At 44.8% G+C, this 20,807-nt stretch overlaps 1 protein-coding gene across 1 annotated transcript in view; it reads right to left on the reverse strand.

Annotated features, from left to right (window-relative positions):
• Nucleotides 1–1,142: 1,142 nt before the first annotated feature.
• The window catches only part of LOC126413039 (uncharacterized), a 136,569-nt gene continuing 116,904 nt past the window's right edge, over nucleotides 1,143–20,807 (reverse strand). Inside the window, exons 5-6 of the mRNA XM_050082934.1 lie at nucleotides 20,400–20,536; nucleotides 1,143–2,062 (exon numbers count right to left, since the gene is read on the reverse strand). Coding sequence (XP_049938891.1) covers nucleotides 1,941–2,062; nucleotides 20,400–20,536 — 259 coding nt within the window. The 3' untranslated portion in view covers nucleotides 1,143–1,940. The remainder of the gene's footprint in view (nucleotides 2,063–20,399; nucleotides 20,537–20,807) is intronic.

The raw sequence follows: 20,807 nt of genomic DNA on the forward strand, positions 1-20,807 counted from the left end.
CTCGAATGCGAGTCCAGTGTGCTAACCATTCGCCACCTCGCTCGGTACACTGCCTACCAAAGGATTTAGTCGCATAGCTCAAGTGCAGCGTGTCACCGTTATTCTCCTCCCCCTTCTCTACCCCCCCCCCCCACAAGCCATTTCAATGGAGTTTTTTTAGGGATCTTTATAATAATTTTGGGCAAATTCGCAGGACGGAGAAAACCGATTACACCTAGGCGCTTTGACACAAAATCTACATTAGTGATAATACGATGCGACGAAGTCACCACACATGATAATGAAAACCTCATGAATAGACTAGATAAAATAATTGTAACAAAAGACCACTAAACGACATGCCCTAAGAAATGTAAGGAAAGCCGCAACATTTTGGATTTCATTTCGATCTTAGCATACTCAGGAAGATCATTCCAAGATGTGGACTGTGTTAGGGGGAATTGTAGGACTCACCGCTGGTTCAGCAGACGCCATAAGAGCGTAGTTTATAAGAATGTATTCTGGGCAGAATGTTTGTATATATTAATTACCTGTAGCCATTTCATTTTTTAAAGTGTTCCAATCTACTTGTACTTCTGATAATAACATTATATGCCACTTACCCTGTGTTTTACACCAACATAGCATTCACTTGCTTCATCCGCATCCCCAACATATGCTTTAATGTTTTCTCAACATTTTTCTGTTATGAGTAGGTACTTTGTGCAGTTGTGAGAAATCCTTCGGCGTGTAAATGTTTGCAACCACTGTCTGTGAGCATGTATAATACTTTCCAGATTATAGCGTCGCTTCTTTACTTTATAACCACCGAGAACTAAGCACTTTCAGAACGTTTTCTTGACAAATTTAATATAGTTTCCTCCAAATCCTGATAAAGAGAAATAGTTAATTTAATCTTATTATTATTACCCTAGACAAAGTTCACGCAGTGACTTCTTTTCGTTGCCGTATCGTAAGTAGGAGAAAAACTGCAATTCTATTCAGGATGGCAGTGCTTATGAATGTGTTGCATACATACCTTGCATGTAAATGCTAGTAGCTTATGTATGAGAGAAAGGAATTCAGGAAAGTCATGTTAACATATCAGTAACACACATTGTATTTTTTACTCTGTGCGCATTAAACAATTGAATTGGCCCTCTTCTTATCAAAAAATTCACCAAGAAATCAATTCATACAAACAGTTGTTCATATCCTCAATGATACGACATTTTCAAATATGTTGCACCGACAGTAGTAATACATGGAATGAAATTAGAATATCGAGAACTTGGTCTTGTGTAAAAACCTGTAGACCTTTAAAACGCTGTATATATATATTTTTCGTTTTTTATCCATTATTAGACAGTATATTTCTTCTCTAGAAAGCTCACCAGAAAAAAATATTCTGGATTAAAATTTTTATATCTCCAAGACAACCACAATAAATCAATCTCGAATCATCAACACGGGAAATAAAGTTTTAGTCCGAACTGAAAACACATTCTCGTACGAACAACGATAGTTTTTAGAATTCAGTGTCCTTTACCAATCTCTGGGCGTTAGAAAACGGGTATGAACGCCTGGACGAACACATTTACACTTCTAGAAGTACGCGATTCTCTTAAAATATAATAAATAAATTCTGTCATTGATAGGAAGTCACAAACTGAACACTTTCGTTTGGTGTCTTTCGCAGCATTGCTTCCAGAAAGGAAGTCAAATGGGACTCTGTTTCGAGAGTAGCACCAGATTCCAAGCGGAGTGTACAGCCGGCTGTAGGTACAGTACAGGTCGCGCGCTGGACGCCTGGCGAGGTCGCGCACCACTGCATGCACAGCGTTCTCCGTGGTCAGCTACTCTCGTGGGGTCCGACGCAGACGTCGTCGGTGGCCGCAGAGCTGCTGGCGACTGAGGCACTCGGGTGATATGTGTCCGCAACAAGACCAGCAGTTGTGGCCTCACCTGGCGGCGCGCAGGGCTGCCAACAGCGTGGCCAGTGCTACCACCAGCAGCAGCGGGGCGGAGGTGGCGGGCGGTGTCGGCACACAGTGGCTCAGGTGCAGCTCTGCTAGGCTTTCTCCTGGAACATAGGGGACTCCCCTCAAAGGTGGCCTGACATTCGGCTGAGCTACTGGCATATGACTAAATCTCTGTAGCAGCTTTGTACATCGGCCACAAACTGCACAAACTGGTCTTTAAAGTGTTGTCTACATCTACATCTACATTTATACTCCGCAAGCCACCCAACGGTGTGTGGCGCAGGGCACTTTACGTGCCACTGTCATTACCTCCCTTTCCTGTTCCAGTCGCGTATGGTTCGCGGGAAGAACGACTGTCTGAAAGCCTCCGTGCGCGCTGTAATCTCTCTAATTTTACATTCGTGATCTCCTCGGGAGGTATAAGTAGGGGGAAGCAATATATTCGATACCTCATCCAGAAATGCACCCTCTCGAAACCTGGCGAGCAAGCTACACCGCGATGCAGAGCGCCTCTCTTGCAGAGTCTGCCACTTGAGTTTATTAAACATCTCCGTAACGCTATCACGGTTACCAAATAACCCTGTGACGAAACGCGCCGCTCTTCTTTGGATCTTCTCTATCTCCTCCGTCAGACCGATCTGGTACGGATCCCACACTGATGAGCAATACTCAAGTATAGGTCGAACTAGTGTTTTGTAAGCCACCTCCTTTGTTGATGGACTACATTTTCTAAGCACTCTCCCAATGAATCTCAACCTGGTACCCGCCTTACCAACAATTAATTTTATATGATCATTCCACTTCAAATCGTTCCGCATGCATACTCCCAGATATTTTACAGAAGTAACCGCTACCAGTGTTTGTTCCGCTATCATATAATCATACAATAAAGGAGCCTTCTTTCTATGTATTCGCAATACATTACATTTGTCTATGTTAAGGGTCAGTTGCCACTCCCTGCACCAAGTCCCTATCCGCTGCAGATCTTCCTGCATTTCGCTACAATTTTCTAATGCTGCAATTTCTCTGTATACTACAGCATCATCCGCGAAAAGCCGCATGGAACTTCCGACACTATCTACTAGGTCATTTATATATATTGTGAAAAGCAATGGTCCCATAACACTCCCCTGTGGCACGCCAGAGGTTACTTTAACGTCTGTAGACGTCTCTCCATGGTGTGCATCTGAGCTGTTCGACACCATGGATCGACTCAAAAGCACCTCTGAGATTATGCAGCCAGATATCATCGCAGCACTATCTCTACATATGTGGTACCACTTCATTCCACAGGACTACAATGTTTACGGATTCAACAGGGAGGAGGAAAACAATTGAATAATCAGGTCTGAGTAGGGAAGGGAACAATGAATCGAGCTAATTTTTTCACATAACCATTACTCGCAAAAGTACTACTGTGGGTGATACGTGCTTTCCGTGTTTGGCAAAAGATTTTGCTCCGAGTCACTATACGCCTGTCATCGGGCTCTTTGGTTTGGCTGGTCTTAAGAGGGTGCTATCATTTAGTTTGCAGGGGAGTCTGGAGAGGTAGCTGTAAGTAGTCAGGATGTGTTCGGAGGCAGATCACGGACGGCAGACCTGGCTGCTCAAGGAACGGCCGTGTTTGTGGGGCAGGCAGCATTCTGGTGGGCAAGCTGTGAGCCTGGCCTGTAGTGATCACTTGGATCAGTCTGTTGCTGTCAGAGCTCAATGCAGAAGAAGTTTGGCGTATGGAGGAATAGGGTTTGATCATGGTGATGTGGGGTGTACTTCAAGGAACTGCCTTCGGTGTTGAGCCCGTGTGAGCTGCCACGCTCTCCTATTGAGACCTTTGTGGCGCCGCTCCGTCTTCCTTAGGTTTTGTTGACCAACATGCTGGCTGCTGCCATTTACTGGTGAGCTGCATTATTGAATCCTTTGTATTTCGGAAGATTGTTCTCCAGTTCCGACCAATAGTGGGGACCGTTAAAGCCCCCTACCTGCAGTGTGCCGCTCGAGGTAGCCGCTTGGTCTGAAGGCGCCTTGTCACACAGTCCGCGCGGCTCCCCCCGTCGGAGGTTCGAATCCTTCCTTGGGCATGGGTGTGTGTGTTGTCCTTAGCGTAAGTAACTTTAAGTTAGATTAAGTAGTGTATAAGCTTAGGGACCGATGACCTCAGCAGTTCGGTCCCATAAGATCTTACCACAAACTTCGTTTTCCCTAGCGCAGCACAACACATTTCAATGTTTATCGTTGCACGATGAGGGAGGATATCAGGCAGAATAACCCCTTCAGATTCTCATGAGTGGCTAAGGATGTATCTTTGCACTTTTTCTTCAGAGGAGAGGTGCGGCGCCCTACTGTGGATTGCCGTTTTGTTTCTGGTTGTATGGATAAACCCATGTTTCATGGCCTGTGACGATGTTCGACAAAAACTGCCACGATCAGCCTCCTAACGCGCAAGCAACTCCGCACGGATGACCCTTCGTGGGTCTTTATGGTATTTTGTCAGCCGGTGAGGAATCCAGAGTATGCATATCTTCGAGTATCCCAACTGGTGGACGAGTGTGTCGGTACTACCAACAAAGACGTCCCGTTGTGGTGTTGTGGTCACCTCGAAAGAGAGTGTACATACCTTCCAACATTTGAGGGATCTCAATTGTGGGCTACCAGTGGTCACGCGGGAGACAGAACAGGTTTGCCCAACCTAGTTGTGATGGGGAGAGACGCCTCTCCCTACGACTCGCCATGCTTTTGTTTACTTTCATGTTTTGTTAGACATTCTGCAAGCGCCTATGAATATATGGATGCCTCGGGTTTTCCGCCAAAGGGCACTCAGTGGCTGTTCTCTGGTTGTAAGGCACCTCCGTTACAAACGTCGCTTCGAACACCACATATAGCGCCGCCATGTATCAGAAGTCCACGAAACTCTAAGGGGTGAAGCGGAAATATTCCACCACATACCACAGCAAAGCCGCATTTTTCAACCGAAAGTTGCCGAGAAAGAAAATGTGTAGCATCATTTATTGAGCATTCCTCGTAATTACGAGCGTCGCCATAGTTTCGTACCGAGCGAGATGGCGCAGTGGTTAGCACACTGGACTCGCAATAGGGAGGACGATTGTTCAAACCCGCATCCCTCCATCGAGGTTTAGGTTTTCCGTGATTTCCCTGAATTGCCCCAAGCAAATGCCGGGACGGTTCCTTGGGAAGCACACGGCCGATTTCCTTCCCAATGCTCTTAACTTTCGGAGCTGGTGGTCCATCTCTAATGACATCGATGTCGATGGGATGTTAAACCCTATAGGCCTTTCATAGTTTCGTGCGTTGAGCTCTTGAGTTCATTGTTCAAACTGAGCAGGGTGAAGTAGCAGTAAGATATGGCCTTTCTGATACCCAGTTTCATATCCCTAAACTGCTTAATCCAAATTCCAAATGCCTTTGAAAAGACGTTGTCAATATGCTTCCCTATCCAGTCCAATAAGTTTTCGTTATATGTCTCTATACTCATCGGGGGCGTGGCGTTAAACCCTTATATACGTATTTTCTTCTTTCTACTTCCAGAAACCCGAGTTAAAAGTAAAACCGCTGAATGCATACAAACTATAATCACATGCATGGAAATGTAGATGGGAAAGTGGATACTGACAAAAAAGGAAAAATGTGTGTTCCCATGATACAAGCAGCTTCTGATTACCATTTCCTCTGTATTCTGGATAACTCAGTAACGTCTCCGGATTGTGATTTCTCAAGATTTGCTTATGACTGCAGAGTGAATAAATTTGAACATTCTACACAAAATATTGCGAAATGTTAAAAACCCGGGTTTCTGAGTGAAACTGGTGAATCAGAAAACAGAAAAGTGCCGTCTGAACTTTGATTTCACACATATTATTGAAGTATCGTTTAATTTTCTGTTTCTTACAAGGTGCTATACTGAACATCTGGTTAGTAATGTCGGGTTATGTGCACTTTTCCCTGTCTATATTATTATTATCTATGACTACAGCAATGAGTAGCACTGTAAAAACGCCTGACAATTATGCCGTTCATGTTCTTTAGTATCGCAGAGGATAACTAAAATAGTTTGTAATATACAGCTGCTCTTTCTCACACGCCGCTGCGGATTCAGTTTTATGATAAGTTTAATGTCCCACTAACAATAAGGTTAAATTCTCTGAGCGTAGGGAAACGATTGACATCTATTCTAAAAAAGTCTTCGTTTTACGACATGCCTGCCATAGTGGTTGGTTGATTTGTGGGAGGGGACCAAACAGCGAGGTCATCCGTCCCATCGGATGAGGGAAAGATGGGGAAGAAAATCAGCCGTGCCCTATTAAAGGAAGCATCCCGGCACTTGCTTGAAATCACGAAAATCACAGAAAACCTAAATCAGGATGGCCGAACGTGGGTTTGAAACGTCGTCCTTCCGAGTGCGAGTCCAGTGTGTCACCCACTGCACCACTTCGCTTTGTTAAGGACATTTGTCTTAGTCTGTCAAGTCAAACCAATTTTTTATGGAGTTCAGGAAATTCTGTACCTTACAGATAGATTTACAAATAAGATATGAGTTTGTTCTCCACAGGATCGGAGATAAGACAGAGTGGATAACAATGAGAAGAAGAAAGAATAGAGTGTTAGGACATTCGTTAAGATATTAGGGAACAACCTCCACGGTACTAGGTGGACTTCTATGTTTCCCTAAGTTGAAGAGGTTAGCACAAGAGAGGAATTCCTTGCAAGCAGCCTGAAATCGGTCAAAAGGCTCGAATAAAACTGATACAGCTTCAACTATGAAATTTTGTTTAACATCTGCTGACTAGGAGATACACATTGAGCTTCAATAGAGTGTCAAACACTATCGCAAATATCGAACAACGGAAATAAATTTTCTAAACAACTTACTCAAAGAAGATGATTATGTTCGACACTGTTAGAAACAATGTGTTTAAGAAATTGCTTACTGTTGTTGTTCATCCATTCACTTCATCATTTATCCGAACTACAATACCAGTTCATAAGCGCAAGTCGCTCTTCAGGAAATTATTATACCAAGTCGCTCTTCAGGAAATTATTATACTTCAAACAGTTACAACAACGTCTATCGTGTTTATTTCTACAACAGCTGTATGTTACAAATTTCATAAGCGTCATCATCATTACTCATTTCTGAACTGTCCGGTCTAAGCTGATTCTTCACTGATTCAAATGGAGGTATAATTTTATAATCAGCTCTTTCCTGTTGTAGGTGAATATTCACCAGCGTTTTCTATCCTAATCTTCCATGTTCTTAAATTTGAATCCAATAGCTTCTATGGCTGATGGATTTTTGATTGTTAATCTGTCTTCCAGGTTCAGATACTTAATTGACCTCCACTTTAACTTCCGCCGTTCCTCTCAGACTCATTAATTCTAATAGGGAATCCCCTCTCAACGATTTAAAACTTTCATTAACTCTTCGATGCCCTCTTGGTAATTCACGGATGGGGCAATATAGTCGCTTCACCTCTTTCACATTTTCATTTCAACAGTTGCAACCCTGCGGTAGAAATGTTTTTCGAGGTACTTTTATCATCTGTGCTCCTATTGTGATTGGTATTACTATGCACCAAAGCAGCTCAATTAATACGTTTTACAATCATAATAATTATTACTATTTAACTTGGATGACGACACTGCCTTTGATTTCTTATTTTTAGTAATTTTATGTTATGTTTCTCTCTAGTTCTAAGACGCTGTTTGATAATAATTTGGTAATCAGCTTACATGCACACTATAAAATGAAGTTCCAGAAAAATACGTGTGACAGTGCCATTTCGATTCGAAACGTTTTATGTTCATATCAGAAATCATTTTACACAACTTTCCATCATACGTTAAATTTGAGAAAAAGAAACAGAACGTACCAATATAATACATTAAATGTACAGTGCGTTCTTTCAGCATGTGTTGTGTTGCGTTGTGTTATCTGCCTTCATTGCCTTGAGTGTTGCGAATGAGTTGTAGCATTACCCAATAAGGTCATAAAGTTCACATCTTGCACAGGACATCGATAAAAAAGTTGAATGGATCGGAAAGCTGCGGCACCACACGATGAATTGCTGCTTTGTTTACGATTGAAAGTGATTATCCTCTGTTTCGATATGCGACAAAAGCTGTCACGTTCAGCATCGTAACGGGCTAGCAGTTCCGCACAGATGGTCCAACGCTGATCTTTATGGTTTTTCGATCGGCAGCGAACAAACCAACCACACAGTTTTGCGTTCCCAAAACCGGTAGAAAAGTATATCAGTCCTATCAACAGAGACTCTCAGTGGAGCAGCGACGTGTTTCATCGTGATCTGTAGATCATTTCGAATGAGAGTGTCCGCACGTTCCAACATTACAGAAGTCACAGTTGTGTGCAGCTGGCAGGCAAGCGGCGTATCAGAATAGCTTGCGCGACCTTGTTGCAATGTATACAGATGCCTCGTTCAATGACTCGCCGTGCTTTTGTTCACTAGAAGGTCTCTGGAGACATTCTGCAAGTGTCTATGAACACTTGCGATGCTCTGGTTTTCTGTAAACGTGAAACTATTAGGGGTGCCGGGGGGATATTTCATTATGACCCACAAGAGATTTCACATTCCTTCAACCGAAATTGGTAGAAAAAAAATGTTTCATTGCTTATTGAACGTCCCTCGTATCTATCTGCCAGCAGTTGTGTATTCCTCCATTGCATTGTACCGGAAGCAAAGTTTCTTATAATTCCAGTGGCTCAGTGGCAAGGTGCCAGTTTTTCAATTTGACACAATTTGGGCGATTTGAGTGCCCCTAATCTACCTAAGTTAAGAACACTAGTAAACAAGTAGGTACTCATCAAATCACTCACTGCCGCAAGTCAACACAAAAAAAGACGTTACCCGCATGTGAACATTGCTTCCGGTAAAACAGAACACTAAACACGGGCACTGAACCTAAAATTACTGAATTAATCTAGACACAATCAAACGGGTAGGTTTAACGTTTCATTTGAAAAATGTTTAATGTGGTCTACTGGTAAGCTCTATTACTTTTGATAGTCGTGAGTTATCTACTCTGAATAACTGCAAAAAACGAGTTGTTGTGGTGAAGAAAGTCATACGGTATTGATGTCTGGGGGCAGCGAGAAATTACTCAGACGTCTAATTAAAAGCGTTTCATTTCCTTCACACATCCTAGCCTTCGTAACAGTTACGTCGCAAGTGTCTGAATGTAGATTTCTGTAAGAGGTATATGTACACTGCGGAGTCATGTTTGAGTGATATGATACTTAGACAAGTGAGCTGATTAAACTCGCTGCCAGCAAATAACCAATCCCTCTTGTACAGCACGTAGGGGAGCTCCATACCTAACATTCGACGGACAAAACACTAGCAACAATGTTGACTGTATGACATCTTTTCCTCTCCTGTGTGAGAAGAATATGTCCTGAAAATATGGCCGTACCTTTTAGTTACATCATGTACACTCCTGGAAATTGAAATAAGAACACCGTGAATTCGTTGTCCCAGGAAGGGGAAACTTTATTGACACATTCCTTGGGTCAGATACATCACATGATCACACTGACAGAACCACAGGCACATAGACACAGGCAACAGAGCATGCACAATGTCGGCACTAGTACAGTGTATATCCACCTTTCGCAGCAATGCAGGCTGCTATTCTCCCATGGAGACGATCGTAGAGATGCTGGATGTAGTCCTGTGGAACGGCTTGCCATGCCATTTCCACCTGGCGCCTCCGTTGGACCAGCGTTCGTGCTGGACGTGCAGACCGCGTGAGACGACGCTTTATCCAGTCCCAAACATGCTCAATGGGGGACAGATCCGGAGATCTTGCTGGCCAGGATAGTTGACTTACACCTTCTAGAGCACGTTGGGTGGCTCGGGATACATGCGGACGTGCATTGTCCTGTTGGAACAGCAAGTTCCCTTGCCGGTCTAGGAATGGTAGAACGATGGGTTCGATGACGGTTTGGATGTACCGTGCACTATTCAGTGTCCCCTCGACGATCACCAGTGGTGTACGGCCAGTGTAGGAGGTCGCTCCCCACACCATGATGCCGGGTGTTGGCCCTGTGTGCCTCGGTAGTATGCAGTCCTGATTGTGGCGCTCACCTGCACGGCGCCAAACACGCATACGACCATCATTGGCACCAAGGCAGAAGCGACTCTCATCGCTGAAGACGACACGTCTCCATTCGTCCCTCCATTCACGCCTGTCGCGACACCACTGGAGGCGGGCTGCACGATGTTGGGGCGTGAGCGGAAGACGGCCTAACGGTGTGCGGGACCGCAGCCCAGCTTCATGGAGACGGTTGCGAAAGGTCCTCGCCGATACCCCAGGAGCAACAGTGTCCCTAATTTGCTGGGAAGTGGCGGTGCGGTCCCCTACGGCACTGCGTAGGATCCTACGGTCTTGGCGTGCATCCGTGCGTCGCTGCGGTCCGGTCCCAGGTGGACGGGCACGTGCACCTTCCGCCGACCACTGGCGACAACATCGATGTACTGTGGAGACCTCACGCCCCACGTGTTGAGCAATTCGGCGGTACGTCCACCCGGCCTCCCGCATGCCCACTATACGCCCTCGCTCAAAGTCCGTCAACTGCACATACGGTTCACGTCCACGCTGTCGCGGCATGCTACCAGTGTTAAAGAATGCGATGGAGCTCCGTATGCCACGGCAAACTGGCTGACACTGACGGCGGCGGTGCACAAATGCTGCGCAGCTAGCGCCATTCGACGGCCAACACCACGGTTCCTGGTGTGTCCGCTGTGCCGTGCGTGTGATCATTACTTGTACAGCCCTCTCGCAGTGTCCGGAGCAAGTATGGTGGGTCTGACACACCGGTGTCGATGTGTTCTTTTTTCCATTTGCAGGAGTGTATATTACTAACACAGTTGACATTGTTGCGCTGCGTAAGGTCTTTAATTTTACAAATTTCTCCTTTGATTAGGGTAAGGTTAGTTGAATAGGGTGAGATGTCTAAATAGAAGATATACATTACTGGCCATTAAAAATGCTACACCAAGAAGAAATGCAGATGATAAACGGGTATTCATTGGACAGATATATTATACTAGAACTGACATGTGATTACATTTTCACGCAATTTGGGTGCTTAGGTCCTGAGAAATCAGTACCCAGAAAAACCACATCTGGCATTAATAACGACCTTGATACGCCTGGGAATTGAGTCTAACAGAGCTTGGATGGCGTGTACAGGTACAACTGCCCATGCAGCTTCGACACGATACCACAGATCATCAAGAGTAGTGAGTGGCGTATTGTGACGAGCCAGTTGCTCGGCCACCATTGACCAAACGTTTTCAGTTGGTGAGAGGTCTGAAGACTGTGTTGGTCAGGGCAGCAGTCGAACATTTTCTGTATCCAGAAAGGCCCGTACAGGACCTGCAACATGCGATAGTGCAATATCCTGCTGAAATGTAGGGTTTTGCAGGGATCGAATGAGGGGTAGAGCCACGGGTCGTAACACATCTGAAATGTAACATCCACTGTTCAAAGTGCTGTCAATGCGAACAAGAGGTGATCGAGACGTGTAACCAATGGCACCCCATACCACCACGCCGGGTGATACGCCAGTAATGCGATGACGAATACACGCTTCCAATGTGCGTTCACCACGATGTAGCCAAACACGGATGTGAACATCATGATGCTGTAAACAGAACCTGGATTCATCTGAAAAATGACGTTTTCCCATTCGTGCACCGAGGTTCGTCGTTGAGTACACCACCTTAGGCGTCCCTGTCTGTGATGCAGCATCGAGTGTATCCGCAGCCATGGTCCCCGAGCTGATAGTCCATGCTGCTGCAAACGTCGTCGAACTGTTCGTGCAGATGGTTGTTGTCTTGCAAACGTCCCCATCTGTTGACTCAGGAATCGAGACGAGGCTGCACGATCCGTTGCAGCCATGCTCGACTGCTAGTGATACGATGCTGTTGGGATCCAGAACGGCGTTCCGTGTTACCCTCCTGAACCCACCGATTCCATATTCCGCTAACAGTCATTGGATCTAGACCAACGGTAGCAGCAATGTCGCGATACGATAAACCGCAATCGCGATATGCTACAATCCGACCATTATCAAAGTCGGAGACGTGATGGTACGCATTTCTCCTCCTCGCACGAGGCATCACAAAAATGCTTCACCAGGAAACGCTAGTCAACTGCTGTTTGTGTATGAGAAATCGGTTGGAAACTTTCCTCATGTCAGCACGTTGTAGGTGTCGCCAGCGGCGGCGACCTTGTGTGAACGCCCTGAAAAACTAATCATTTGCATGTCGCAGCATCTTCTTTCTGTTGGTTAAATTTCGCGTCTGTAGCACGTCATCTTCGTGGTGTTGCAATTTTAATGGCCGGTAGTGTAAATGACTCCTACTATGAATAAGGTACCTATTTTTGTGAATTGCACCGAGTGATAATTAGTACTTTCTGCGCGTCGCAATGTAGACAGGAGTAAGCAAGACGAAACTGCATCCATAGCGAGCGCCTCTAATAGTGAAGGGCAGAACCCAGGAACTGGGAGTTGCTTGAAAGGACTAGTATATAGATTGGAAGGGTGCAATCGAAGACAGCTCCCCAAATAAGGTTGAAGTATTGGGAAATAAATAGCTCTTAAACTGCATCCTCCACTTTTTAGATCCTCATTCACTTTCTGCAAAGCCAATAACTTCTCCTCTCCGCTCCAGAATCATCTGTGCTAATTATCCTAGGGGACCCTCTCTCTACATAAAAGGTAACTTAGTAGACCTCAACCCACTCTGTCGTCGTCGTCCTGATTCAGTCACGCAGGTCACACCAGCGATTAGAAGTGGTTTACGTATATGCGCTTCAAACTCACCTGCGAGTCCTGTGACGTCATCTCCGAAGAGCTCGCCGTCCTGTGTTCTCGTAGACTCGACTCGTGAGACTCCGCCGCTGCCCAGTGGTCAACCGAATCAGTTGTTGGGCACAAGTGACTCGACTCGCTCTTAAAGTAGAGAGAGTATACGAGTTCACCCGTCTAACCGCGGACTTAGGGTATTCCCTTTACATAAGAAAACGTTTTGTAAGAGATTTCAGCCACTACACTATAACTTATTATTCATTTACGTATTTCCCACAATCATGATTTTGGTTTTATTGCCATTGTCAAGTGCAAGCTGAAATGTAAAAAAACGTCCGACATGTCCAAATGACAGAGGCAAACATTGGACATGATGATTATTACACTACTGGCCATTAAAATTGCTACACCAAGAAGAAATGCAGATGAGAAGCGGGTATTCATTGGACAAATATATTATACTAGAACTGACATGTGATTACATCTTCACGAAATTTGGGTGCATAGATCCTGAGAAATCAGTACCCAGAACAACAACCTCTAGCCGTAATAACGGCCTTGATACGCCTGGGTATTCAGTCAAACAGAGCTTGGATGGCGTGTATGGGTACAGCTGCCCATGCAGCTTCAACACAATATCACAGTTCATCAAGAGTAGTGACTGGCGTGTTGTGACGAGCCAGTTGGTCGGCCACCATTGACCAAACGTTTTCAGTTGGTGAGAGGTCTGAAGACAGTGTTGGTCTGGGCAGCAGTCGAACATTTTCTGTATCCAGAAAGGCCCGTACAGGACCTGCAACATGCGATAGTGCAATATCCTGCTGAAATGTGGGGTTTTGCAGGGATCGAATGAGGGGTAGAGCCACGGGTCGCAACACATCTGAAATGCAACATCCACTGTTCAAAGTGCCGTCAACGCGAACAAGAGGTGATCGAGACGTGTAACCAATGGCACCCCATACCACCACGCCGGGTGATACGCCAGTATGGCGATGACGAATACACGCTTCCAATGTGCGTTCACCACGATGTAGCCAAACACGGATGTGAACATCATGATGCTGTAAACAGAACCTGGGTTCATCCGAAAAAATGACTTTTTCCCATTCGTGCACCCAGGTTCGTCAGACTACACCATCGCAGGCGCTCCTGTCTGTGATGCAGCGTCGAGGGTAACAGCAGCCATGGTCTCCGAGCTGATAGTCCACGCTGCTGCAAACGTGGGACGGCAGGACGGTCGCAGGTTCGAATCCTGCCTCGGGCATGGATGTATGTGATATCCTTAGATTAGTTGGTTTTAAGTAGTTCAAAGTTCTACGGGACTGATGACCTCAGCAGTTAAGTCACATATTGCTCCGAGGCATTTGAACCATTTTTGCAAGCGTCGTTGAACTGTTCGTGCAGATGGTTGTTGTCTTGCAAACGTCCCCATCTGTTGACTCAGGGATCGAGACGTGGCTGCACGATCCACTACAGCCATGGGGATAAGATGCCTCTCATCTCGACTGCTAGTGATACGAGGCCATTGGGATCCAGCACGGCGCTCCGTATTACCCTCCTGAACCCACCGATTCCATATTCTGCGAACAATCATTGGATCTCGACCAACGTGAGCCGCAATGTCGCGATGCGATCAACCGCAATCGTGGTAGGCTACATCCGACCCTCATCAAAGTCGGAAACGTAATGGTACGCATTTCTCCACCTTACGTGAGGCATCACAACAACGTTTCACCAGGCAACGCCGGTCAACTGCTGTTTGTGTATGAGAAATCGGTTGGAAACTTTCCTCATGTCAGCACGTTGTAGGTGTTGCCACCGGCGCCAACGTTGTGTGAAAGCTCTGAAACGTTAATCATTTGCATGTCACAGCATCGTCTTACTGTCGGTTAAATTTCGCGTTTGTAGCACGTCATCTTTGTGGTGTAGCAATTTTAATTGGCAGTAGTGTATATATCAATGTAATGACTCATCGGTTAGCAGCGAGTATTGTTCGGTTTCTTGATACATTTATATAGGCTGAGAGGCCAGGGCGTCTGACTGCCATGCGGTGGACCTGGTTCTGTTCGCGCATCGGTTAGAGATTTCTTCCCTTGTGGGCTGGGTGTTGTGTTCTCCTCATCATCAGTTCATGATCATTGATATCCAAGACGTCCAGTGTGGCGTCAGCTGAAAAAACTTGATTCTCGGCTGTCGAGCTTTCCCATGTGTGGACTCTCAGATATCAGTGCCATACGATCATTTAACGTCATACGCAAAATTTGTCTGATGGCTGCAGTAAATTTACTTTTACTATTTTAATATCTACATTCACAGAATGCCTAACGATTATTTGACGTACACAGACTCTCGAGGCGCTACCAAATGTCTAACGACAGTACCAAAAATCACATCATGAAGTGAAATCTGTAAATGATGAGTAAGTAGTAAAATAAATTACAGTAATGAATGCCCATAAACGCAAGTTCCCATGACCAAATGCACACAGAAATAGTGCACTTTTTTCTCAGGCATATAACAGTGTCGTAGTGCTGTGCCCAGTTTTCGTTAGCGCAGTACGTACGTTTTCCCATGGTGGAGGTGAAACAAACCAGAACACAACCGTTTTGCTTGCATTGGACGAAATTCGTTTGTTTTTCGTCTGGACTACAGCATGAAACTCTTTCCAGATATCACTCCTCCTCTAATGGAACATATACGCAATTGTGTAGTTTGATCATACGATGAAGGCTTTCACGACCGGATGGTACTGTTGATAATTCTTCCGGGTTATACGGCCGTGATCCGTGGAATTCTTCTATTCCTAACGTTTCGTCCAATACTACGTTGGACATCCTCAGAGGTATGGCTGGTCCTGATGAGTCGGCAGAACTCAGCAGAACCAGCCATACCTCTGAGGATGTCCAACGTAGTATTGGATGAAACGTTAGGAATAGAAGAATTTCAAGGACCACGGCCATATAACCCGGAAGAATGTGTAGTTTGAATCATGTAATTGTCGTCGTAGATCCTCCAGTCTCACAAAATACAGGTTTGTTGAAGGCCATCTGATACCGACAAGTGCTCATTTCACCTTGTCAGTGCTACTTCACAGCAACAAGATCGTGTAGTCGTCCTCCGTGCTAACTGTAAGTCACGACTAGCCTTAAACTCTTGCACACTTCCGTAAGAGAGAACGAGTCGACTAGTATGAAGCGACCGCAGCGCTACGGTTTTCATGCTTGTCATACTCACGGACCTACAGGGAACAAAGGAAGCCCGTTGGTGCTGACGTAACAGCGGCGCCTTGACATGTGAAGTATGCAACACGCACATTAAATTCGTTCTCGCTCCGTTTCGGTTCACTAGGCCACACCGTTACCCAAAGTTGGTGATAGGACCTACAAATTTCCAGACGATTTGCCTGCTCGCAGAATAAGCCCTTCCCCCTTTCCCTTCGTTCTCACCACGTTTATCTGTCCAGCCTGTCCCATTCTCCTCGTCTTTTCTTCACACATTCCTTCACTTAAATGATCCATCTTTCTCTTGGTCTTCCTCCAGGTCTTGCCTCGTATCGTCAGTTTATGCTGTGAATTAGCAAATCGTGACACAACTAAATTTCCTGCAGTGCCTTGCTCTTCGACCAGTGCACATGTGATTCGGTCGCGCCAGAGCTTGCTCGTTTTTCTGACTTAGGCAATCCCAGTGCCATGGCGCGGCGAAAAGCCGCATTGGAATCAGAGTGGTCGGCAATCAGACGACTAGAAAGGAAATAGGGGACACCAACTTGGAGATGGTGTAAGACACCTTGAGCAGTGGCGGGCAACACTTCTGGATCGGCGTCGGTCTTGGCATGATGGACCGACAGAGCTTTTTGATGTTTCTGATATGGTTGACCCAGGGGTTGGCTAGTGAAGATGGAAGACGCAGTAGCCGCGTTCGTCTTTGAAACTAGGAGGAGTTGGAATCAGCCAATAAAAATGATCTCTTCTAGCGAACTGGAGCTCTGTATAACTGCCTGGAGACGAAGCAAGAAGTGCAGGGGAATAGCAGGGCAAACTGATGGATTAACAGCAGAGGCTGATTATGGGTTGCTATCAGCAATGGACTCAGGCTGGACCGAGTGAGGTGGCGCAGTGGTTAGACACTGGACTCGCATTCGGGAGGACGACGGTTCAATCCCGCGTCCGGCCATCCTGATTTAGGTTTTCTGTGATGTCCCTAAATCGCTCCAGGCAAATGCCGGGATGGTTCCTTTCAAAGGGCACGGCCGACTTCCTTCCCCGTCTTTCCCTAATCCGATGAGACCGATGACCTCGCTGTCTGGTCTCCTTCCCCCAAAACAACCAACCAACCAACTCCGCCTGGAGCAGCGGTCAGTGTTTAGCTTTACGCGTCCGAGGGTCATGGCGCTGCTGGGATCTAGGAAGCGCATGCTGTAGTGAGTTTTCTGCCATAACAGGTATAGCAGAGTGTGTTTGTGACTAGAGCTATATTTATAACTGCGTAGAATTTCGCTGCCAGTCAGTTGACATAAAAGTTTTCTGAGCATCGTACCGTGTCATAATATAAAAAAACTATAGTGGAGGAATCAGCTGTTCGGCCACGATTACAGTGGCATTATTCAGGGTCTATAGCTTTGGTTTTCAATAATGGTACGGTGCGATACCTAGAAATGTTCTAGGTCTGATGCTATATTGCCTTTCAAAAGGTTGAGTCAAAGATGGCCTAAAGCCACCAAGAGATTGCAGTTGTGACGCGCAGCTAGAGCTAGGCCGCTGTTGGACCTGGAATTTGTATGGCAGAAATCCATTTGATTGAATTTTTTCTGTTTTTGCTGTTGCTTTTCTTTATCTTGCTTGTTACCGTGTGCATCTAACTGATGTCGTACTGTTGACTGGGGCTCTGTTTGTATTCACTGTCTAGTGTTCACTTAGGGTGTAGGCCTTTTTTGGCAGCTTTGCATGATTAGTTACTATACTATGATCTTTTGTTTGTTATTCTTGCATCGCCTCTTGCTGAGAATATTGTTATTAACACTTTATTGTAATGTACTTGGTCACAGACGCTACGTTATTGATACCTTGTGCTGTTGTCGTAGGTTAGTGATTTAATAGTTCGGTATATTTATCCGTATACCCTTTCGCAAAGCTGCTTAATGCCAATGGAGTTAGTATTTGATGATGTATTACCATTCAGATATCTAGTGCCATTTGATAAAGTTAGTGGTGATTCTTGCTTTGTTCCTACTCCTTTACGCGCTCCGAGTTATTATACGGTTTAAAAAAAATTTATTTACACGTGGTCAGTGGTTTATGCCTACACAACCCACAGCGACATTCAACTCCCTACGTCTCCTGAGTCACAGTTTCATGAGCCTGTCTTGATATCCTAAAAAAATCCATTCTTTTAAAATGTCTTATTTCTTTTCTATAGTTCCTTGCATAGATTCTGTTTCTCTGTAGCTCTCACTGCTTCACTTGTTACTCTGTCTATTCCAGCTATTCCTATCTTGCTTATTTGACGTTTTACTTTGCAAGTCTGCAGCCTACTCACCTTCATTTATTCAACAAGCAGTGTTCGATGCATACGTGATTACTGGGCCATAGTATGCACGGTATAACACTAGTTTGCTTTTTGCTACTACATCCGTCTTCCTGAATAAGCTTCTTAGCCTCTGCAAAATTTCGTTGTGCTTGAATTTTCCTTTCACTAATCTGCTTATCATTACTCGCACTGTTGAATCACGCTCGCCAGGGAATGGAAATTTTCCTCTTTCTTTAGTAATTGCTCTCTGATACTTAGAGCTATTGACATTATCTTACTCCTAGTGATCGGTACGGAGATTCTGACGTACTATTTGTCATATCAATTGATTTATTTAATTAAAAAAAACTTTTACAGGAAGACATGCTTGTATTATCAGGTACTGCAGACAAGGGAAACACAAGTCATTATTTCGCATCATTTGACATACTAATATACGTATCTGACTATATTGTCCACGTAGTATTATATACCTCAGAAGCATACACGAATAAAACGAGCATTATCAAGTTTAAAACACTCTCCATTGTACAAGTCGTATCATGACATTCCTTAACACTCTCACAGAACTGGCGATAATCAAGTATCACTCACCAACCAAAGACTGTATTGTCTTGTTGTGTGTACATCCATGCCAACTAAACACAACTGTCAACACAAGCCTCTGAACGCATGTATTCCTTAAATATATGTTTGCATCTGTTGTGATTTGACACAATATAATGTTCGCTGGTATATCATCCCACATACGCAGCCCTTTACAAACAGTCGAATCCTCGTGACTAATGCATGATTTACGTTCCAAAATGTGTTCACTACATAAATTATCAATTACAAATTATAAACATAACGAACTTCATTACTGCTAAATACGTTAGACATTCTTTTCCCTAGCATATTGCTAAAGTGCGCCCAGAAATGACCATTGGGCAAATCTGTCTTTTTGTTTACACGTTGACTAGTCGTTCATCTGTGAAAGTGTTTATTTACTATATTTCCTCTAAATTTGACAGAAAGTTATTGTTTTAAATTCAATTTATTCAATCCAATGAATAGTGCTGCTGATTCCGAAGGAGCTTTGCTACCCAAGTGTTCTCTCTGTAATTATATTCGTTGATAAGGATGAAGTCTTCTCGGACTCCCATCTAGATAACTGCGTTGACATTCTGCGACGTTCCGATGAGTGTTACATCATCGTCCCACAAAGTGTCGAGATTGCGCTGGCGTCCCATACGTATACCTAAGTAGTGGCCGTCTCTCTGCATTCCATCACACAGGCGTGGGATTTAAGGATCTGTCTTGGGGGCGAGGAACGCCTTTCGATTCTCGGTGCATTCAGGCCTAAATATGGAAATGAAATTTATTCAGCATTTCACTACAAACATAGTTTTCATTCCTAACAAAAAGTTGGAAAAATGTGTACCCGGGCAATGCCGGGTTTTGGAACTGGTATATAAATGGGATTTCAGGGCAATCTTGACGCATTACCAGACGATAATGAGAGTAACACTCATCGAAACGTCGCGGATTTCAGCCCAAGAATATTTCATCAGCAGCATACGTCCGTTAAGCCTACGTTCATTCGTCCTTGTCTTAAGTATTCTTACAGTCTGACAAAAGCACGATCCGTTTTTTAAGTTAAATAAATCCGAATTTTGATAACTAGAACGTCAGAATATCCGTACTGATGTTTATACAGAGTGGAGTCACAACAGGTAACTGAACACTCGTTTTCATATTAACCTCACAGTTCTTTGGTTTACATTTCGGTAAACACTGTCTCACGACTCCCTCCCACACATTTATCCTTTCTTGGAGCTTTCCTTTCCCAGTTTTCTTGCCCCTTAAATCACCCATTCATTGTGTTTGACTAGTGAATAGACTTCATTATTTGAAACATTACTCGTTATCGTGTACCCGGAGGTTTGCTTATTCCGACAAGATATAATCTAGAGTCAGCTTTTCAAAAGAAAAGTCGAGAAAATGCCACCTAAATCGGGATACCTGGGAAACATGATGCCTATCGTTCCACCACTCACTAACCCGAGGCGGGTACTCACCGTTGAGGATGTGCACCGCGACGGTAGCGAACTCGGTGGTGGAGATGGAGCAGGTGTAGTTGCCGCTGTCCGCCTTGTCGACGCGAGCCACAGACAGCGAACTGTTGGCGCCTTCACTGGTCAGGTCCGTGCGCACGCTGTGACAGCACACAGCATACAGAGTGCATTATGGATGCAGTTACCTGCTGCTTTTCTTAACTAAACACTTACAGTAGAAGGTCAGTGCTATTACTAATTGTCAGACATACATAATGCTTGTCACTTAAACGTGAGCTCAGTCTCAAGACACTACATTATGGAGAGATGGAAAACACAGATGTAGGATTCGTTATGAATAGGAAGGTAGGGCAGAGGGTGTGTTACTGTGAACAGTTCAGTGACCGGGTTGTTCAGAATCGACAGCAGACC

This window comes from Schistocerca serialis, chromosome 7 (genome assembly GCF_023864345.2).
Source record: "Schistocerca serialis cubense isolate TAMUIC-IGC-003099 chromosome 7, iqSchSeri2.2, whole genome shotgun sequence".
NCBI lineage: Eukaryota > Metazoa > Arthropoda > Insecta > Orthoptera > Acrididae > Schistocerca > Schistocerca serialis.